The 24,360-nt window shown below is 34.2% G+C and overlaps 1 protein-coding gene across 1 annotated transcript in view; it reads right to left on the bottom strand.

Moving 5' to 3' along the window:
• Positions 1-1,848: 1,848 nt before the first annotated feature.
• esama (endothelial cell adhesion molecule a) overlaps positions 1,849-24,360 on the bottom strand; it is a 42,313-nt gene continuing 19,801 nt past the window's right edge. The window contains exons 2-7 of the mRNA XM_051121496.1: positions 8,824-8,966; positions 6,182-6,383; positions 5,863-6,018; positions 4,838-4,960; positions 3,434-3,563; positions 1,849-3,355 (exon numbers count right to left, since the gene is read on the bottom strand). Coding sequence (XP_050977453.1) covers positions 2,902-3,355; positions 3,434-3,563; positions 4,838-4,960; positions 5,863-6,018; positions 6,182-6,383; positions 8,824-8,966 — 1,208 coding nt within the window. The 3' untranslated portion in view covers positions 1,849-2,901. The remainder of the gene's footprint in view (positions 3,356-3,433; positions 3,564-4,837; positions 4,961-5,862; positions 6,019-6,181; positions 6,384-8,823; positions 8,967-24,360) is intronic.

Below are 24,360 nucleotides of genomic sequence, written 5' to 3' on the forward strand. Positions count from 1 at the left end.
AAAACATGTACACCTAATAACTGGTGACGTAAAAAAGTTAATAATTCAATTGTTATTATTGTTTAGAAAAATATTTCCAAGAGTCATGTAGCTATTTAAGTGACTTTTCTTTCTGTTCGTGCTTAAACCAGTGAAAAAAATAATATTATTTATTATTAAGTGATATTTGTCCCCTGGAACTGATATTTAGAGGAATTTTGCCTTAATATAAGAATATTATTTTTCGATAAACACAATGTTGTCCATTATGGCTAATACTTACGTCTGTTGAATCTAATTGATTTATTATCACTTAATTTAAATGATTAGTACAGTGTCTACACACAATATCTAAAATATATCAAATGTTAGATAGCAGGTAAAAACAGAAGAATTCATTTTTGCTCATTTTTAAGTCACATTGGCTTATCTTAGCCATATTTATGAGTCTGACCCTGACTAAATGTTACACAGCTTGCGGCTTATTTATATTACGTAACGCGTTAGGTTATCTTTCCTAAATATTATTAATAATGGGTCACCAGAAATGTCCTAAAGCACTAGATATAACAGTATCTTACCCTCTGATGTCTTCTTCAAGCAAGTCTTCTTAACCATTGGGTTGTTTACTTTAAAATGAAAAGCAACAGACTAAGCAGGCACGACTAATTGTACATTTTTAATCTTCATGTGGACTTTTCCCGTCATTAGAAGCATTAATTTACTTATTAGTAAGCATTAACATAGACCCAGGTCACTGTACTTATAACAGTATCTTACTTTCTGCTCTCTTTTTCAAGCAAGTCTTTTTAACCGTTGGCGTTGTTCATTTTAAAACGAAAAGCGCGCGAAAAATAACTCGGCACGCACGACTGATTTTATTGTACATTTTAAATCTTTATGTGGACTTTTTCATTATTAAGAAATATTAATTTACTTATTAGTAAGCATTAACATAAACCTAGGCCACTGTATACCTGTATCTTACCTTCTGATCTCTTCTTTCTAAAGCAGTCTTTTTAACCGTTGCTTGTTTACTTTAAAACGAAAAGTGCGCGAAAAATAACAGGGCACGCACGACTGATTTTACATTGCATTTTTCATCTTTATGTGTACTTTTTTCGTTATTAAAAACATTAATTTACTTATTAGAAAGCATTAACATAAACCTAGGTCACTGTAGTTTAACCGTTGGCTTGTTCACTTTAAAACGAAAAGTGCGCGAAAGGCCTATGCACGCACGACTGATTTTATTGTGCATTTTTAATCTTTATGTAGGCTTTTCCCTGTCATTAAAAACATTAATTTACTTAATAATAAGCATTAACATAAACCTACCTCATTGTGTGTCCATAAAGCCAGGACTGGATCACAACAAATACATACATGATATGAAATGACAACAAAAAAATATGTTATGTTTAAATCAATACTCTACAGAACATAAGTACTATATTTCCCTGTGCAGTAAATGAACACACTGCATTTTTACAGCCAGTTTGTTTTAATCAAAAATATGAATACAAAGTGTTCAGTAAATGTCCTATATACAGAACAGTTCGAGGTTGTCTAGTCTGCAGATAACAAAAGATTTACATGGGTACGGGCAATAAAACATTTCTAATAAAATAAAGTTAAATAGTTTGTGCTTGAAAAACAATCAGTTGCACTGTTGAGTACATACAATACAACTAGTTAAAAAAAATTACAGTAGTTGTTTAAAAAGCATTTATGAAATATGTGGTAAAAATACAACATGATTTTTGGCATAATTACAGATAAGCGATTGTGATTTATTGTATGGTCTGTTATACGTAAAGTGAGCATGAAATGCCATTCGCAACTCATTTCACTTCTGTAATAGATGTATTTCTGAGTAAAACAGGATGTTCAGTGACATGCATTAAAAAACTAAATGGGGTCAATTTTGAGTTCATGTTGAGTTCAAAACTAGTATCCCTCGTGAACAACCATCTAACAGGAACTCTTTGGTCTACTATCTAATATACCAGAAAAATCATGAAGTTAATTGCTGCAAAATTATGAAATGACCTCAGACCTAGAATGAGAAATAAATACCTTATTTACAGTAAGGTAAAGGAATGTTTATAATTATAGTTTACATATTCAATACATTAGTTTTAAAATATCATCATGGGGTATACGAAAACACTATATAAATTAAGATACCACCAAATTCTACACTTCTAAATTGAAAAAACTTTGCACACAACACGGGTTAATTTCTAAATATTTGGCCAAAAAACATTTAAAGGCAAATATAGCAACTTAATATGTCACATTTTAAGTGATGTCCTCAACATTCCATTTAACACATGCTGTAATGAAACATATGCCATCTACCTTCATTTTAACATAAGAGAGGGTGAAGCCATTCAAACAAAATAGCTTACTTCCACATTGCAACATACACAAAGATCGCATATGTACTTAACATAGTAAACGTAATTATTCACGAGGAGTGTCTGTAAATAATACGGAATAGACCTTTCATTTTTTCATCAAGGCAAGTTAGCATCTTCAGTTTGCAAAAGAACAATCAGTAAAGCAGTAACAACAAAAAGAACACAAATAATGTGAAAAAAAGTTTTTTTTTTTTGGTCATTGTCTTTTTTTCATTTAACAAGTTCCACTTTATAGAAAGTAGAGGCTTTTCTGTAATACTTTGAACAGTAAAAAACTATAAAACAAATAAATGAGAATCTTTACATATATTTGCTTACATTTTTTATATTTAAAATGTAAATAAAGAAAATTACATCATTCCATACGGTTTCCATACAGAGGCAATAAGCTTATCGATTCCGATTTATCCTTTCCAATGTGGTTCAGTTTGTGGGACTGCAGACATGATATCCTCTTCTCTCCTTCCCTTCCGAGGTTCAGCAGAAATGTACAGTCCTACACCAGAGAGCCAGCCTGGTTTTGTGCTGGCACCATAATGGGTACCCCTCCCATGCGGGAGATGTTGGCAGCAGTTACGGTGGTGGGCAGCACGGGCGGACGTGGAATCTGAGGTTGGGCGGAGGGTGGCCGGGGCACCGAGGTGTGCCGGAAGCTTCCGTTGGTGCTGGGGGGTCCCGAGGGTCCACGGGGCGGGCTGGGGTTGGTGTTGTAGCCGGGCAACGAGCGCTCCAGGGTGGCGTCTGCTAGAGGCTGCGAGCGGTAGCCGGCCGTGCTGCCCGTGGCCGTGAGGATGGACGCGGTGTCGGAGTGAGGGTAATGGTGGTGGTTCTGGGTGTCTCGTGCAAAAGTGTTGGTGTGAATGGATGACAGGGTGCCGTTTTTAGAGATGATGTCAGAGCCAGTGCCACTCTTGGCCCATGAGACACGTTTGGGAGCTTGAGCATCCTCTCTATAAGACACAAAAACACTTAGTGTGTACACAAGTTAGAAGTCAATTGAATCAATCAATAAATCATAATTATCTTACTTGATTTCATTGGCCAAATCCTCCTCTGTTTCTTTCCGTCTTGTCCACATGAAAATGAGGAAGACAGTGATCAGGACGAGAGCCACAATACAACCAAACGTAACACCAGCGATCATCCCAGCATTAGTCGCTGTACAAAAGGAACAGGAAAAGTTAAGGTATGCCTTTTGATTTACAATCTTATTTTATCTTCAGACGACTTTTGTAATTTATTCCTGAATTTTCAGCTTCATTACTCCAGTCTTCAGTGTCACATGATCCTTCAGAAATCATTCTAGTTTGCTGATTTGCAGCTCAAGAAACATTTCTAATAATCAATTTTGAAAAAAGTTGTGCTGTTTAATATATTTGTGGAAACTGTAAAACTTTTTTCCGGATTTCTGGATGAAGAGAAAGTTAATATCATGTAAACATATACTACCAGTCAAAGTTTTTGAACAGTAAGATTTTTAGTGTTTTTTTTAAAGACATCTCTTCTGCTCCCCAAGCTTGCATTTATTTAATACAAAGTACAGCAAAACAGTAACATTTTTAAATATTTTTACTATTTAAAATAACTCTTTTCTATTTGAATATTCCTTCTATTTTCTATATTCCTGTGATCAAAGCTACATTTTCAGCATCATTATTCCAGTCTTCAGTGTCACATGATCCTTCAGAAATCACTGTAATATGCTGATTTTCTGTTCAAGAAACATTTTTATTATTATTATCAATATTTAAAACAGTCCAGTACATTGTTTTTCAGGATTCTTTGTAAAATAGAAAGATCCAAAGTGTTTATCTGAAATAAAAAGCTTTTGTAACATTATACACTATACTGTACCATAGCTTGGAGTCAGTATCATTTTTTTAAAATGTCTTTATCATCACTTAAATGAAATTTATTTTATTTAAGTGATTATAAAGACATTTAAAATGTTACAAAAGATTTGCATTTTAGATAAATGCTGTTCTTCTGAACTTTTATTCATCAGAGAAACCTTATTCTAAATTCTACTCAGCTATTTTCAACATAATAATAATGTTTTTTGAACAGCAAATCAGAATATTAAAATGACATCTAAAGGTTTGTGTGACTGGAGTAATGACGCTAAAAATTCAACTTTGAAATCACAGGAATAAACAACATTTTAAAATATATTCAAATAGAAAACAGTTATTTTAAATAGTAAAAATATTTTAAAATTTCACTGTTTTTGCTGTTCTTTATATCAAATAAATGCAGGCTTGTTGAGCAGAAGAGACTTCTTTAAAATCTTACAGTTCAAAAACTTTTGACTGATAGTGTAAATGTCTTTATTGTCACTTTTAATCAATTTAATGCATCCCTGCTTAATAAAAGTATTTTTTCTTACTACTTTTGAACGCTTGTGTATCTAATGAGCAAACAACAGTACGTACATGTGATGACTTCCAGGTTGATGTAGCACGTCTCCTCTCCTGCAGTGTTGGATGCAGTGCACATGTATTTCCCTGACATATTACCGCTCAGATTGTTCAGTTTTAAAGTTCCTGCTGTTACATCTACAACAATAACAGTGTGAGGGTAAAGTTAGAATTGCATGTTTATAAAAATAAATCAGCCAGAGATTAGAAACATTCAAATATTTGAAACAGAGATCACAGAGTGTCACAGTAACTGATCAAATATTGCTAGCTGAATACCAGCATTTATCCAATATATCCAGGGATTTGATTCCAGTGACTCAAGAATTACATAACAAAGGTCAACAAATATATGGTTTTAAGGTTTAATCTCAGTCCAAACGCTTCCCTCGTCATACTTAAAGGATTAGTTCAGCCAAAAATGAAAACGCTGAAATGATTTACTCACCCTTGTGATGTTTAAAACATATTTGATTTACCTTCTTCAATATAACAGATTTTGCCTAAAAAAAAACCACACACCTTTGTTTATCTTCAAAACACAAATGAAGATTTTTTTTAGGAAATCCGAGAGCTTTCTAACCCTGCATAGAGTAAGGTAGAAAGGACATTGTTAAAATAGTCCATGTGACATCAGTGGTTCAAACTTACTTTTATGAACTTTTAATTTTATGAACTCATAATTTTATGACATTTTTGTGCGCAAAGAAAACAAAGAGTACCACGTCTTCATAGAATTAAAGTCAACCACTGCTGTCAATTAAACTATTTTGTCTATGTTCTTACTGACTTTCTGGGCCTTATATGTGGTAGTAGAAAGCTCTCGGGTTTCTTCAAAAATATATTAATTTGTCTTTCGAAAATGAACAAAGGTCTTACAGGTCTAGAACAACACGAGGATGAGTAATTCATAACAAAATTTTCATTTTTGGTGAACTATCCCTTTAATGCTAATGAGACACAACATGTTAATAGACAGGAGAATGAATTCATTATTTAAACACATTCTTGTGTTTACTTGGACACACGGATAGACTCACTTTGTGCGGGAGGGAAGAAGACCTCTGAGGTGGGGCTAGTCTTTGTCCACTTGTATTCTGGTGCCGGTTTACCATCATTAGAGTTACAAGCCAGAGTGATGTTCCCTTTAAGAACAGGCCTTCCTTTAACTTGACAAACTGGCACTGAGGGAGGGACTGAAAGAGAGACAGGATGGGTCACGCGATGTTAAATCTGCATTCAAAGAGTCGTTCTGGAAAACCCTGAATTCTAAATAAATGGCCTGTAACACAGAACAAGCATCTGACAAGTACACAGGCATGTGTGTTTTATGACATAGTAAGTACGGTAAGTACACACCTTTAACATTAAGGGTGAGCTCTCCGGTGAGTCCTTGGGCGCCCGGGATGACGACCTGGCACATGTACTTCCCTGAGTCTGATGCTTTGGTGTTGTTAATGTACAGAGACAGGTTGGTGTTGGGCATCTTATGCATAAAATCGACCCGACCTGCAAACTGGGAAGTGCTTTGGCTTAATATTCCACCGACGTATGAGATGACCTAAAGAAAGACAAAGAAGAGGGTGGGTATTAATATGTTTTTACAAACATATTATATGTATACATATTATATATATATATATATATATATATATATATATATATGGACCACAAAACCAGTCATAAGGGTCAGTTTTTTTAAATTGAGATTCATACATCATCCGAATGCTGATGTGTATGGTTTGTTAGGATGTTAGGGACAATATTTGACCAAGATTAAACTATTTGAATCTGGAATCTCAGCGTGCAAAATAAAAAAAAAAAAAAGTAAATATTAAGAAAATCGTCTTTAAAGTTGTCTAAATGAAGTTGTTAGCAGTGCATATTACTAATCAAAAATTAAGTTTTGCTATTTTTACGGTAGGAAATGTACAAAATATCTTAATGGAACATGATCTTTAATTAATATCCTAATGATTTTTGGCATAAAAGAAAGAATAATATGGATGGATGTATGTATATATATATATATATATATATATATATATATATATATATATATATATATATATATATATATATATATATATACACACACACACACACACACACACAACACAAATATAAACATCTTTAAAAAAAACGTACATTTCTAATACTAAGTATTGCAAAAACAAGACAAAAACTGCTTAGTCAAAAGGCTGCACATTTCAAAACCACTGTATTAAAAAACACTGAATAACATAAGATCATCAATCTGTCAAAAGTAGGGACAGAATTTCTCAGTGGACAGGTCTAAAGGATTCATATCAACTGATCCTTCAGTGTGCAGATTTAATCCCAACTGAAGAAAATGCAGGATAGAGGATTTAAAAATCTGCAGATAATACGGTTTCTTACAGAGTAATGAGATGCTGTGTAATGCAAAATGAAAAACAACTGCTGCCAGGAGTGGACATTTCAATCACAGTATTATACTGGCTCTTAAGGTAAGATGGTCTGAGCTTGCAAGCAATATAGATATATAGTCTGCTCTGACGATTCACATGATTCTGTGATGCAAAAATTTGGATATGAGCGTATGAGCACTGAATTTAAACAATAACAACATTTTTAAGACACATTTTTTATAATCAGTCCAACATTTCAAAGTCTCTGCCATTCATAATCCAAATCATAACATGCACAGATGGTGCTACATTTTCTGGCATCTGCACAAAAACTAACAAATGAGTGCAATCCCACCCATAATACCACACCATTTCAAAATCTAATTTGGGCTGACATAACATTATCAGATTTCATTATAAATCTATGCTGAATCCCTTCGCCATACTGCACTGGAAACGTGTTCACATGAGTATTTTAGTGTGTGATAATGAGGAGCGGGATTTTGTCTGTATGCACTCTTGACCTCTAGACCTCAAGAGCTTGAGTGATCAGGGACAGAGAGTGACCATTATACTGTATTACATTAGCTGCATGTCATGTTACATTCCGAACTACCATGAAAAAAATCTATCATTATAAATCATTATAATGATTCTTATAAAACTATGAAATCAGAAATGGAGAACAGCCAATATATGCACATATTATTGATTATTTCTTAGTTTCACCTTATTTTACCAGTCAAAGTAGCTGACTAGTTATGCTTTCTGACAAATAACAAAATTGTGGTTACACTACCAGTCAAAAGTTTTTGAACAGTAAGATTTGTAATGTTTTTAAAGAAGTCTCTTCTGCTCACCAAGCCTCTATTTATTTGTTCCAAAGTATAGCAAAACAGTAAATGTTTTATATATTTTTACTATTTAAAATAACAGTTTTCTACTTTAATATATTTTAAAATGTAATTTATTCCTGTGATTTCAAAGCTACATTTTTAACATTAGTCACATGATCCTTCAGAAATCATTCTAATATTCAGATTTGCTGTTTAAAAAAACATTTACTATTATTATTATGCTGAAAACAGCCGAGTAGAATTTTTTCAGGTTTCTTTGATAAACAGAAAGTTCAGAATAAAAGCATTTATCTGAAATTGAAATAAAAGTATTAATTTTTATAATTTCTTCCTTTTGAATAGTATAGTACATAGTCTTTATTTCAGATAAATGTAGCTTTGATCACAGGAATAAATTACATTTTAAAATATATTTAAATAGAACGAAGTTTCATAATATTTCTGCTTTGGATCAAATATATGCAGGCTTGGTGAAAAAAAAAACATTAAAAATCTTACTGTTCAAATATTTTTGACTGGTAGTGTAAGTATTTCTACACTGTCCCAAATAAATTTGTATTAAGTATAAATATTCAGAGCTGTCTCCAAATTAATTAAACTAAAATAAAATGCTATAAGTTGATAAAATTAATCAAATCACATAATTATTATGTGTGAAATTATTTTGTAGATCAAGTATAGAATGCCACACTGCAGGACACTGCAGTCTCTGTCAACACAAACAAAGAAAAACAACATATAAGAAAAAAGTCACCATTTCTGGGTTGTCAGACATGTAGTTCCAGACGACTGTATTTTTCTCAATCTGCGAGCCTTTGTAAGATGCCTGCAGCACTACCATCTTCCCTTGGATAACTTCTACATTTTTCTGAGGCAGCTGAAGTTGGGCCAGGTCACCTGGAAACAAAAAGAGAAAGCAAAAATTAAATTATTACAATTCAACCCAGCTGAGTCCAGATGCACTCATTTAAAACCTCAATAAATGCTCCTCAACATTCAGGAGTGACATACACTCCCCCAAGTGGAGGTAAACAAGCTGAATCCAGCTGTCCTCGTTGTCCGTTTGATCCGCCAGCTTGGCCTGGATGCTTCGGCTCGGCTCCCGGAGAAACAAATACGCTCCACACAGAGACTCATAAGAGAGAATCTGCTTCTAAAATCGTCTTGTCACTTATGATTTCAGATGAAAGTCCGCAGGGAGGAAAAACTGGGTGACGCAACTGCCGAGCATCTTGTTTTAGGCTTAGCAGACGGTACGCGGGAGAGAGAGGGACACTCACAGGCCCGCTGCAATGAGCCTCAATGCCACGCGTATGTCAGATTCCCCTCCCTTAAGTGTAAGCCCACTAATCCTCAGCTAGAATCCTGTTTGTGCTCATCTTTCAGACATTTTCTTCTGCTTTATGTTTGTGGGCTGGTCTTTAACCTGATTACTACTAAACTAGCAATGATAGTCAAAGTGCTTCCATTGACTCTTGCAGGGGGTGAAAACTTTTGAACAGAATGGAGGTGTGTACATTTTTCTTATTTTGTCTAAATATCATATTTTTTTTCATTTAGTACAGCCCTTCAGAGGCTACCGAAGATAGTTTAATGTATCCCAGAAGACAAAATAAGTTAAATTTACCCTGATCTTAAAATTCCAAAAGTTTTCAACCCCTGGTTCTTAATGCATCGTTCTTTCTTCTGGAGCATCAGTGAGTGTTTGAACCTTCAGTAATAGTTGCTTATGAGTCCCTCAGTTGTCCTCAGTGTGAAAAGATGGATCTCAAAGTCATACAGTCATTGTTGGAAAGGGTTCAAATACACAAAAATGCTGGAAAACCAAAGAATTGAAGAATTTTTCTGAAGAACAGGAGGCAGTTTAACTGTTCAGGACAAACAAGGGACTTGTAAACAACCTATCACTAAACAAACAAAAAAAACAAAACAGCTGTGGATCATTCAGGTAACAGGACAGTATTAAGAATCAAGGGGATGTAAACTTCTGAACTGGGTCATTTTTATAAATGTAACTATTATTTTATTTTGTGGACTATATGTAAACACCCTTTATGTGAAATACATGTATGATTCCTCTTATTTTGGTAAAATAATCAACATTTTTAATGATTCTGAAAGAGGGATGCAAACTTTTGACCTCAACTGTATATACTGAGGATTTGTTTTCTAACTGCTTGTTTTCCTTAAAAAAAATCTATCTACTTGATTTCTTTTTAATTTATTATATAATTAACAAAAAAAAAAAAAAAAAAAAAAAAAAACTTTCTACATGTAATGCGTTAAGCTATCAAAGATTTGTCATAGCACTTGCATATTATTGCTCTTTTGTTGACTTTGATTGCTTCCATTGTCCTCATTTGTAAGTCGCTTTGGATAAAAGCATCTGCTAAATAACTAAATGTAAATTTATGATAATTATTATTACTTCTTGCTGAAAACTAAAGGCCTTGCTAAATAAAAATATTAATTTCTTAAAATAAAATAAAATAAAATAAAATAAAAATAGTGACCCCAAAGTAGCAAATATTAAATATTCCTGATGAGTATTCATGTCTTTCAAACTTGCATTCAATTCAGTCAATTACAGTTTATTCTAGTATATCCTATAAACTTGATTTGTAAATAAAATATTTAATTACCAGATTTCTAGCAAGAACACAAGCACTTTAAAACTATAATTTACAATGTTCATTCACAGCAACACCAACTTCTAGAACATTTTGCATAATCTTCATACTAGGGTACCATACAAAGCATGTTAAGCCCTAAGCAGCTTAGAAGTAATGCTTAAAGACAGAGAGGGAAAAAAATATTATTTTCCATGAACTTTTAGGACAAGAGTTTGACCTTAAACTGTGTGACTCCCTATGTTCCAGTAGAGGGCAGCAAATGCTATACAATAAACTCCGCTTTTATAAATAAGAACATAAAGGAACACCAAAATAATATGTTTTTTGTGCACCTTACTACTGAAAATCCTTCATCCAGGACTTGATATTTAATGACTCCTGCAGTCAATCTACATTTTCAGTGCATCTACAGTCACAGTTTATCTGCATCTACCAAAGCAGAGCTTCTAAATCATTAGGTGTATTACCCAGCATTCCCAAGTCTTCTTTTCATCTCTAGATCGCTCTACTAAAGCCTCAATAAGAGATTAAACTAGTAGCTGATGCTCAGTAGGGAACCTGTGTTAGCATCAGCCTCTCTCATTAATCAGAGCACTTTTGGGAGTGTTTTTCTCTCTTGTGAACACAGTCTCTAAGATCCACATAAGGATCTTAGCAGTGTTTAAAATCTCCTATTAAACTCACATCTTGGAAGAGCGACCTCAAACAAACATGAAGCATTTTACGTGCCACAGGAGGAAAGCATCAGTGCTGTGGATGTGGAGTTTAGCGAGCGCCAATTCAAGTGAATGTCCACTGGTAGTTGTTTATAGTCATTTAACGATTATAAATGATTCCTCTGGGAAATGTTTGATGATGAGAATGTGAGAATGACAGAGGGACAAAAGCGAAGAGCCCATTTCCTGACTCTTCGAGCATCAGAGCATCTTCTGATTTAGCTCCTAATGACAAGACATTCCCGTACTGTCCCAATCCCATCAGCCTAATGAGCCTACAAATGATTTCTGGCATTATAGTCCTCCAAATCGCACATTTGTGCGCACAAATGTTTTCGCTGATGCAAATGTGCTTTTGTTTGTTCACTTGTGAACCCCAGAAAGTTTGAAGGAAAGCTCTGCAGACAGGTACGGAGAATGAGAAGAACATGTAGAACGAGAAAGCTCATGTGGGAGTTAAATGAATACAGGATTTTATTCTCTGTAAGACTAATGAGAAGAAGAAGCAGTAAGAAGAAGCAGTAAGTGATATAAATCACATCACATCATTCCCACAGGTCTGAACTGAATAATATATGCTACAGAGTGGCATAAAGTCAGAAAAGAGATGGAAAGATCATCAGTTAGAGCCACACATGCTGGAGATGTAATGAGCTGTCATTAACCAAAAAGTCATCCAGTAAGTCATGGACACCAGTAATATCCACTAAAAATTGGAACAGGACATATTTTCTATCCTCCTAAACCTACCCCACATAAAAATCTTGCTATTTTTGATTTTCAAAACACTTCCTATATGATTTATTAGCTGTTTTTCTCATGGGGACTAAAAATTGTTCCCACAAGGTCAAAATTTACCAGTATTACTATACTTGTTGGGGACGTTCAGTCCTCATAATGTCAGGAATACCAGGTACACACGCAAACAGACAAGGTAAATTATTTTACAAGGTAAATTAATAACAAAATAAATCATAGCAGTAACTAGACATCAACCACAGAGCAAAGATGCACAAAGTACAGTGCTGTTATATAAATATTAACCTGTCTGGCATTTTTCATAAGCAAAACAGACTACATACTCGCAAAAAGACATCCATGCAATTTATCTGTGATATGCAAATGCTAGGTTATTAATTAATATTTTTATGCACCGTGCTCATTTAACATCAGCTGAGCCTGAAATTTCTATGTGGAACATTTTGCTGAAAACCATCTAATTGCCAGAATAACCCCATTATTCTAAAGTGCTGCGCTAACATAAATCAAGCCTCTTTGTAATTATGCTGTGCATAGATTAAGCAAAACAATGGGTTTAATGTCCTTCATAGTCTCAGATATTAACCTACAAGTGAATGCAAAATCAAAAATGACCCGATTTTCCTGTCGTAATAAATGCTTTTGTTCCTATCTTGAAAGATTCAGTGAGAAACAAAATGTAAGAACGAATCCTGACTGACTTTCCATTATGGGTGACAAGACCAAACCGCCTTAAATATTTCTGGAGAAACCTGAAAATGTCTGCCAGCCCCCATCCAAGCTGACAGATCTTGAGAGGTGAAGAGGTGAGGTGAAGATTGGCAGATAATTGCCAAATGCAGATGTGCATTGTCATATCATACCTACTATGTTATGGGTATGAATACTTATGCAATGTACTTATTGCAGAGTTTAATTTTTAAATAAATTGCCACAGATCTGTTTATGCTTTGTCAACGTGTATGAAGTGTACACTGGTGTGGGAAAAAAAGTAATTTAAAGCAGTTTAACGTAATGCTGCAACATACAATGTTAAAAAAAAAATGAAGGGGTGTGAATACTTTCGCAAGGCACTGTTGATTCAGGGAGACATGAACATGGCAGATTGAGCACAATGTGATCTTTCTCACATGCAGTGTTGAGGAAAGTTACTCTTAAAGTAATGCATTACAATATTGCGTTACTCCTTAAAAAAGTAACTATTTACATTACTTAGTTACTTTTTATGGAATGCAATGTGTTACTTCAGAACTTCAGTAACATCTTACTCCCGATTTCTCTCAACATGAGGACAGGAGACCTGTCAGTTGATAAATGGGGGAAAAAAGTCACTGGTGTTACTTACTTGAAAAAGTAACTCAGATATTTTACTGTAAATTTAAAAAAATCAATGCGTTACATTACTAGTTACTTGCAAAAATTAATCTGATTACGTATAAATAACTCAAGTTATTTGTAATGCGTTACCCCCAACACTGCTCCCATGCATATGCTTATGTGCAAGACTGAGATAGAGATGTTGATGCTTTTAATTGCAGGAAGCGTACTATTTATTTTTTGGAGGTTGGCAGTAGGCTCTGATAAAGAGTTCGGGAAAGGCATTTGATGCATCTGACAGTTGGTATGGAAGCCGAGCACTGGGCGGAGGCTAGAACTTCCTGTCTAAAGTCTATCTACACTGCAAAGTTACCGTTAAAGCATTCCAGCCTTGGGTCTTCCGTCAGATCTTTGAACGAAGGTCTTTTTAAAGATGAGTTAACACCCAAAATGATACAAAATGAGCTGACTGAAAATGACAAATCTAATCTCGACTATAAAGCCTTAATCAGACCAACCCGAGAACTGATGGCCGGGGTGGAGACGTACACAAGCACACTGCAGATCTGAGAGATTGAGTGATGGTTTTCTTCATGTCACTGATAAAACCTTTATGAAGTGGTTTCGTAATGAACACACTGGATACTGTAGGGAGGATCTTATTTGTGTCTTCATGGAAAATTACTACCTGAGGGACAAAATTTTGATATGCTGAGTAAAGCATACAGTAAAACTTATGTCTAGTAAATGTGTAGTTTTTTTAAAATACTTATTTTTCTAGAAGCTCAAACATCCTCATTTGTCTTTGAGTCATGTATAGAAACAACAGTCAAGGTTGACCTCTGTCACCTCTTCTAAAAAACTCCTTATCTGACAAGAAAACTCTTATTCCCTTGTCTCATTTCAACTTCTCTCTCTCTCTCTCTCTCTCTCTCTACTGCCATTTCTCTTTCCAATCTCCTCTTTTCCTCTCTATTATCTCTCGGTAATTACAGACAATGCTTGAGAGCGGATAGAGAGCGTCAGTTCTATCAAACTGTGACTCTGTTTGGTTCATTTGAGAAATATTTGTAAGTCATTAGTTTAATTGCAGAAGTAAGATTGCGTGTTATCCACAATATCTGTGGCATAAGAGAGGGTCGTGAGGGTGGATGTGATGATGAAAAGGAATGATAAAAGTCTCTGCAATCGACTTTAGAGCAGCTCAAGGTTAATTGAAACAGTAATGAGGGTGCAGAGAAAAATCTGAATCATGGACGGTGAAAAATGGACTGGTGGAGACTATAGAAAGACTCAATATTAAGACAAAGTCAGAGTAGCTGAGAAATGAGGCGGGGAGAAAACCAAAAGAAACATGTCTTTGTCTTATTTTAGTAATTTTACAGGTCACATTTATATTGTATTTTATTGCATTGTTGTTATTTGTATCTGTATTTATATTATTATATTTGTATTTATATTGTATTGTTTATATTATATTAAAAAAAACTTTCTAAATTGGTCTTCAAAAAGGTTATATTACTATATTATGATTATTGTTTTTGTTTTTTAAAAGGGTAAAATGTGACCTGTACATTTTCACTGAAATCACAAAAAAAAAAAAAAAACACACATATGCTGATCTGCAACCAGTTACACTTGTTCTTTAAATTATGAATGTTGCATTTTGGGTGAGAAACACTGGGCTGACGAGGCTGACATATAAGGGCAATGCTGGAAGTGAAGAGAGTAAGTCCTGTGCATTCCTGTTTCCTTCTTTCCTGTTTCCTGTGCATTGTGTTAAAACAGGAATACAGGAAAGAGAGCTGGGCCAGATAAGACAAAGACTGGGACACACTCCAACAACACATAAAGGATGCAGGGTCACACACACACACCTTCATCTCCATCTAAGATCCTGAAATAACTTCAATATGAACCTTTGTTGCTCCTGCATCAATCGCTGTGCTCAGAATGCTCCTCTGGCCCAGATCTGATCTCTTCAACACAGTGACTGACAGCTGGGAGTCGAATCTGTACAATACTGAGAGGTGGCAGGTGATGCAATCTGTCCAAGAGACACTGGATTAACATGATGAATTGTGCTGGGATTACTCTGTGTTTTACAGGAGATGCAAAATGTGATCATTGGTGACACACAAACCTCATGGCTTTAATCTGATTCAGAGACACTGTCTATCATCTCAGGTTATGGGTGTATTAATAAAACCTTACACCACTGCTGCCATAAGTGCACAAAATCATTACTGACAGGTGAAATGAAAAGCCCATGTTATACAGTGCATCGCATAAGTGAAGACCTGTAAGAATCTGCGAAATGTTAATTAATTTACCAAAATAAGTAAATATTTAGTACTGATGTGAATAAGATATTTCAAATAAAAGATGTTTACATATAGTCCACAAGAGAAAATAATGGCTGAATTTATAAAAATGACCCTGTTCAAAAGTTTTCATACATTTGATTCTTAATACTGTGTTGTTACCTGAAAGATCCACAGCTGTTTTTTTTTTTTTTGGTTTAGTTATAGTTGTTCATGAGTCTCTTGTTTGTCCTGAACAGTTGTTTACTGTTCGTCAAAAAAAGTCCTTTTGGTCACACAAATTCTTTGGCTTTTCTACATTTTTGTGTATTTAAACTCTTTCCAACAATGACTGTATGGTTTTGAGATCCATCTTTTGACACTGAGGACAACTGAGGGACTCATTTGCAACTATTACAGAAGGTTCAAACGCTTACTGAAGCTTCAGAAGGAAACACGATGCATTAATTGCTGGAGGATGAAAACTTTTGAACAGAATGAAGATGTGTACGTTTTTCTTATTTTGCCTAAATATCATATTTCTTTTCATTTAGTACTGCACTTCAGTTGCTACAGAAGATACTTACATGTTTCCCAGAAGTGAAAATAAGTCAAATTCCAAAAGTTTTCACCCCCCCGGCTCTAAATGCATCGTGTTTCCTTCTGAAGCATCAGTGAGCATTTGAACCTTATGTAATAGTTGCATATGAGTCCCTCAGTTGTTCTGAGTGTGAAAAGATGGATCTCAAAATCATACAGTCATTGAAAATAGTTCAAATACACAAAAATGCTGAAAAACCAAAGAATTTGTGGGACCTAAAGAATTTTTCTGAAGGCTTTTTCTAAAATAAAATAAAAACAAAAAAAATTCTGCAAGGTGTATGTACTTCAGCTGTATAATTTTCCATAACGATAAAGTGTTACATAACAACAAAGGGAATCTATATGAAGTGAATCATGATGCATTTCCTATCTGAACATCATCTCAAATACAGCTACAAGCAAAGCACGCCAAACTGTGTACATCTTGCGTAAGTAAAAAGAAGAAAAATGATGCATTTCATAATTAAGCCACATGCTGAGGATGAATGTCCAAAAACTAATTACCCATCTATGAAGACAACGTAATTACCATAGAGCTCTGGCCCTCTAAATCTTATGGAAACAGTGCAGATAAATCAATGAGACCAAAGCCTTATCTTTACACTCCACAGAGCTAGTGTATCAAGAAAGAGATACGGCTCAGTCTAGGATGGATGCGGTTTATCAGCCTGAGTTTGAGGAGCAGTATGGACTTTTTCGATTAAGACTTGCATTTCAACGCGGTTCTTATATCCGTCAGACGCTTGACCATAGCAGTAGATAAAGCTTCTCTGGTAGGCTGAGTGAGGCATTAATCTTAATTTGACGTGAGAACCGATAAAACAAATGTTTGTTGAGCTGAATAAAGAATCAGTTGGCCCAAATACCATCAGAAAGAAAAACATACAGCTTTCTTTATGCTGCCCTTTTTGTCCTTTATCACCACAACATAAAAACAAAGCAGCAACAGTGCTACTTTAAAATTACATAGTATTGTGTAGTGGAAAATGTCAGTTTTGAGCCAAAACTATTTGAAATAAAATTAGCAACATCATCAGAAAGGCCAAACAACATAGGGGATGGATTACATTACACTCTCAGAAGACTTAAAGTTCCCACAGTGTCACTTCAGTTTAGCGATGCCGTCACAAACATTCACACAGCCCTGATCTGCTACTCCAATTCCATAGTTAAACCTGTCTTACAAACACACAGGGTCATAACTGATGAGTAAAGCTTATGACAGGGGAAGCTGTAAGGCCAAAAGATGTTGAGTTTGGCCGCAATTAATCATCTCCTTTTTGCATTTTTGCTTTTGAGGCGCTCTGATTAACCTGAGGATCAACACAAACAAACAGAAGTGGAGAGGATGTGGATCCTGTGGCACACAGACGCGCACGCACTCACATCCTGGGGCCGGTCACGTTTCCTTCTGTTGAGGTCACGCCTGTGATCAAACTCTCAAGCTGTGTATATAACAGCATATTCCCAGTGTGAATGCTGGTGGCTGCTTGAATACAGAGAAAAACAGCCAATGAGAATAGAGAAAAGCAGCCAATGAGACTAGAGCACAACTATTTCATCTGAAAACAAGGAGTTATGAAAACACAGTCCCTGAGAGCAGCGACGACCGGTTTATGGAAAAATACCAATTTACAGAATGTCACCACCCTTGACAAAAATCCTGCAGGGAACAATTTTAGCCACAGATAAGTCCCAGCAAAAAATAAAACAATCACAACAGATACTACTGTTGTTCTTTATCAAAAGGAAAAAGATTTTCAACTTATTGTCTACATGGACCAGCAAAAACACTTACAGTATAAAATGAACAAGCTGGATGGTTTAAAAGCATAAATGTAGCTAATACATACATTACCAGTCAAAAGTTTTGGAACAGAAAGATTTCTCTTCTGCCCACCAAGCCTGCATTTATTTGATCCAAAGTACAGCAAAAACAGTAATTTTTTAAAATATTCTTACTATTTAAAATAACTGTTTTCAATTTGAATACATTTTAAAACGTAATTTATTCCTGTGATTTCAAAGCTGAATTTTTAGCATCATTACTCTAGTCACATGATCCTTCAGAAAGCATTCTAATATTCAGATTTGCTGCTCAAAAAACATTTATTATTATTATTATGTTGAAAACAGCTGAGTAGATTTTTTTCAGGTTTCTGTGATGAATAGAAAGTTCAGAATAACTAAAATAACTGAAATTATTATATAAAATAACTTAAATTTACATGAAATAGAAATCTTTTGTAACATTTTGAACACATTTACCATCACTTTTGATCAATTTAAAGCATCCTTGTTAAATAAAAGTATTAATTTCTATTCATTTCTATAATACCCGCCCCCCCCCCATACTATACTGACTTTTGAATGGTATAGTGTATAATGTTACAAAAGCTCTTTATTTCAGATAAATGCTGATCTTTGGATATTTCTATTCATCCCTGAAAAATGTACTGATAATAATAATAATTTAAAAATGTTTCTTAAACAGCAAATCAGTATATTAGTATGATTTCTGAATGATCATGCGACACAGAAGACTGGAGTAATGATGCTGAAAATTTTTGATTACAAAAAAAAAGAAGCTTTGATCACTTTGAATAAATTACATTTTAAAATATATTCATAAAGAAAGCAGTTATTTTAAATAGTTAAAATGTTTCACAATATTACTGATTTTGCTGTATTTTGGATTAAATGCAGGCTTTGTGAGCAGAAAAACATTAAAACTCTTACTGTTCAAAAACTTTTGACTGGTAGTGTATATTAAAATTACTGTCAGTAGTTATGCTTTCTACATGCATTTGATTAAAAAAAAAAACCTGAAATATTTCTTGAAAAGCAACTGCTGAAAAAAAGTGACTCAATCTGAAGAAGCAGGAAGATTTCACATCAGTTTTTGCCTCATTAATGTATCTGATGTCATAAAAGCAAGCTTTAATTCACCTCTGATGCCATAGAGGAGTAACAGCAGTGATGCCATCTTCATTTCATGTCACTGACAGGGTGGTCCGACTCTAAATGTTATATGTGCCATTGAGCTCCTCATGGGTAAATTATGATCTAGACACCCACGACCCAGATAAAGCTTAACCACCGCTATGGGCTTGATAATCGTAATGCGTAACAAATCTCATTAGAGGCCCGCTGATCTAAAGCTCATATTTGTGATGTTTATACCGGTTCAGGTGATTGCATTATGACACAGGGACGTTACCGGTGTCATAATCCTTTCACTTGTGTTGCCAGAGAAATTTGATCCAGGACATAGGCTCAAGGGTAGGTGTTATTGAGATAAATATGCTTCTCAATCAGGGGGGTTTTACTCATCAGGAGTTACCCAGCAGGTTTTGAATATGACACTCAGCCAGCGCTGATCTCATAAAAGCAAATTCAAAGCAAAAACCAAATCCAGCCCTGACTTCAAAGTGTTTTGCGAAATAATTCCTGACATTGACTGAAATCTGTGTTCCCCAGTGCTGATGTAACAAATCCAGATTCTTAAATAACTGACTTCAAGGACTCTCAAACATATATATAATTTTTATATAGATTATATAAAATACTACTTATATAAAATAATAATACACTCTAAAAAATGCTGGGATATTTCTTAACCCAATTGCTGGGTTTAGCCCGTTGGGTCATTTTATTTGGTTATTTTTAATATATATATATATATTTTTTACCCAGGTGCTGGTTAGTTTTTCTGTAACTAAGTTGCTGGGTCATTTTTAACGCTGGGTTATTTTTTTCTACCCAACTGCTGGGTTGAGCCTGTTTCTGACAAAACAACCAAGCTGCTGAGTTACAGTCAGTCAGAGCATTGGCTTTTTGAGTCCTCTACAGGAGAGAGCGGTTCTCAGCGCTGCCGATTTGCACTTCTTCAGCAAAATAAAGGTTTGTATACATTTTATTTCATTTAAGTCTCTACTGTGCTGTAAATTGTATTATTTTATGCAACGCAATATAGGGAGAAGATGCCTGTCAGCTGCGTCAGCAGCAGTTGTGTTTCGCAGGATGGAAACGCCTTTTGCATTGCATTAAATAAATGGATTTTTATTCATTATTGTACCAAGTTTAATTTTAAAATATGTTTTCTAATGTCATACTGTTTGTTTACGGACAGTTTTATTAGTCATGGCATCTTTCAGCTACAAGTGAAACGCGAGGATGCGGTCTGAAGTTTGCAGTTAACCCGGCGAACACCAGCCCTTCACCAGCTCAGATTTCGGCGACACACCGGCATGAGAGTTAGTGCTATTTTGATAAAAGGCGATTACAGAGAACGTTGAATACACTAAAATTAAAATTCTACTTTTAAATGTTACATTTTTTTTAAAATGCTTGTTAAACAAGTTTAAATGTAATTAACATTGTAAACTATGCTGTATTCACCCAAATAAATTTTACTTGTATTTTGTCCATGCTTAAAGGAACACTCCACTTTTTTTGAAAATAGACTCATTTTCCAACTCCCCTAGAGTTAAACAGTTGAGTTTTACCGTTTTTGAATCCATTCAGCCGATTTCCGGGTCTGACGGTAGCACTTTTAGCATAACTTAGCATAGATCATTGAATCCAACTCAAAAATGACCAAATAGTTTCAATATTTTTCCTATTTAAAACTTGACTCTTCTGTAGTTACAACGTGTACAAAGACGGACGAAAAATGAAAAGTTGCGATTTTCTAGGTCGATATGGCTAGGAATTATACTCTCATTTCGGCGTAATCAAGGAACTTTGCTGCCGTACCATACCGTCAACTCTGCCGGCTGCAACTCTGCATCTACACAAATTTAGTGCTGGTCGCTTTCAGGCGCTGCGTAACATCATTGCGCCTGCTGCACCCACAGTATGGCAGCAAAGCTCCTTGATTATTACGCCGGAATGAGAGTATAGTTCCTAGCCATATCAGCCTAGAAAATCACAACTTTTCATTTTCCGTCAGTCTTAGTACACGATCTAACTACAGAAGAGTCAAGTTTTAAATAGGAAAAATATTGTCATGATAGTATTTACCCAGCGCTGGGTTGCAGGGTTGCCAAGTTTTCATAACAAAACAAAAGCCCAATTGCTACCCAAAACTAGCCCAAAACTAGTCCAATTGGGTTTCGAGGGGCATCCCCCGTTAAAAAGCACATTCCGGGGGATAAAATACACTTTATTTGTCTGGGTTCCCCTGGTAAATTCGCATTTCAGGGGCTAAATATGACGTCATTGGGGTCACTTCAACCCACAGACATCAAAAACTACCTGCGCCAACAGTGTACAAGTAGTCCAATTCAATGGGAAAACCAATTTCAATTGCCAAATTACCCAAGTTGGGTTGTCTTTAACCCAGCATTTAAGTCTAAAAAGTACAAAAAACAAACAAAAGATAATAATAAAAACATCAATTCAAAATAAAATAAGAAAAAAATATATATGAAAAGGAAAAAAAAAAAAAAAAAAAAAAGATAATAAAAATGTAAAAATAATAAATCCTCCACAAATCCACTTTTCCTCAGGAAAACAGATGACAGAAAGCTGGCTGGTTGCATCTCAGTGTGATTTTTGTCAAGGGCTGTCTGGTGTAAGGCTTCCATAGAGAAGTTATTTGCACTTGAGTGCACTGTCTGACCTTGAGCAGCCATGAGTTCAACACGAGAAATGGACAGACACAGCAGTCCACCGGGACCATCTAAGCATTTATATGCCTCCTGTTAAGAATGAGTGCTAAAAAGAGAGTGGACCTGTGTAGTACACACTTCTGAAGGCACAGAAATGCAGCAGAACAAGCCTCATGTTTGCACCTTAGCATGTCTTCCCTTCACGCTGCCACACAGCAAGTCTTTTTGCAATTCTCATTTGGGGTTACTGCACGAGACTGCGTGTTTGACCAGCGGACCGACAATAAGCTCTGACTTGTCTTGGCTATTGGCTTTGACCTTTATTGAGTGTTTATGAGTGTTTGGTCAACATTTCCTTCCATTTCCAGAGTTAATATTAAACCTAATATTAGGTTTATTCCACAGGGATCCAGAAGTAGATTTTAAAGGATACCCAGAAATGAATGCACATGGTCCTGAAAATGTGTATTTGCAAATATTTTCCTATTCAGTTAATGCCAATGTAGTTTAAATAAATGGAAAATAAGATCTAAATGATCAGAGAGAGCTCATCAGCATATAAAATGATTATCTGTGTGCTACTATGGTTGCTTCTCATAATGACAAAGATGAGAGAATCTAAAGCTTCTTAGATTAAGGTGTGACTAATAAACTAATTACTCAATGTGTGAATTAAGAAGATGGCAAGATAAGCCACAAGGCTTACCACTGACTGTTCAGGGTTAATGATCTGTCTGATCTAGAAATCCCAACAGGCAGTCCATTCCCAAAAGCTCTCTCACAAACCCCCCACATACAATAAAAGATGTGCATAAAATAAAATGAAAGAAAATGAAATGAAATAAAATAAAATAACATAACATAACATAAAATAAAACAAATACTAAAACAAAATACAACTAAAAAATATATGCATAAAATAATAAAATAAAATAAAATACAATACAATTAAAAAGATATGCATAATAACATAAAATGATGTGCATTAAATAAAATTAAATAAATACAAAATAAAATAAATACAAAATTAAAAGTATGCATAAAACAAATTAGAATAAAAAATATGAATAAAATAAAGGATATGCATAAAATAATTAAATTAAATAAAATCAATAAAGGTATGCATAAAATATAATAAAATAAAAATAAGCATGAAAAAACTTCAATAAAATAAATAAAATGAATAAAGAAATTAAAGGTATTCATAAAATAAAATAAATTAAAGGCATGTATAAAATAAAATAAAAAAGATAAAATAAAATAAAAGAAATAAAAAGTAAATAAAAGAAAAAAAAATTAAATTATGCATGAAAAATTATAATAAAAATATAAATAAAATAAAAGATATGAATAAAATAAAATTTGATAAAATAATAAAGAATATGAATAAAATTAAATTAAATAAAAACTAAAATAAATTAAAAAATTAAAGGTCTGCATAAAATAAAATAAAAGATATAAATGAAATAAAATAAAAAGATATGCATAAAATAAATAAAATAAAAGATATACATTAAAAAAATAAAAGATATACATACATTAAATAAAATTAAGGTATGCATAAAATACAATAAAATGCAAGATATGCATTAAATAATACATTTAAAAAAATAAAATTAAATAAAAGATATGCATAAGATAAAAGAAAATAAATTAAAATAAACACATTTAAAAGGCATGTTTAAAAATAAAATAAAATTAAATAAAATAATAAAAAAATGGGGGAAAAATTGCATTAGAGCGTCTACAGGCATCTGTGACATTTGATTCAGCCACCAGCTTGCTATTTATCTACAAGAATAGCAAATGAGTGGGAACACATACATTCTTCTGCTGCCCACATTATAGCTGCAGCCCCAAAACAAAGAGCAATAATGCCCACAGATCAGCAAAGACCTCTCAAATACAAAGGGCAAAAAAAATCAGTTCATGGCTGTCAAACGTAAGTGACTTAATAAAATCCCCTTCATATTCATATTCCACACCCTTGTATGGAACAGTTTATGCGACATGTATGAAATTCTGTATCTTTTAACAACTATTGATATAATATATAGTGATGGACAGCCAGTCCAAACGATCCGAAGAAATGGCCATTTTTACATTATTATATCAGATAAAAATAAGGTTGTCAGTTTCAAAATATACTAAATGGACATTATACAGTTTTAATTTAAGAAATGTGTGTTCACATCTTATATACTACACTTTAATTATCGATTTGTTAGACATTGTCAATTTGGGAGTTTTGGACATTTCTATGGTAACAATCCAGTTAAAATTAACGAAAGTCATTACAAATGCAAATGTGAGTTCTACTGTTTAATGCTCAATGCATCTATAGC

Source organism: Labeo rohita, chromosome 10 (assembly GCF_022985175.1).
Source record: "Labeo rohita strain BAU-BD-2019 chromosome 10, IGBB_LRoh.1.0, whole genome shotgun sequence".
Taxonomy (NCBI): domain Eukaryota; kingdom Metazoa; phylum Chordata; class Actinopteri; order Cypriniformes; family Cyprinidae; genus Labeo; species Labeo rohita.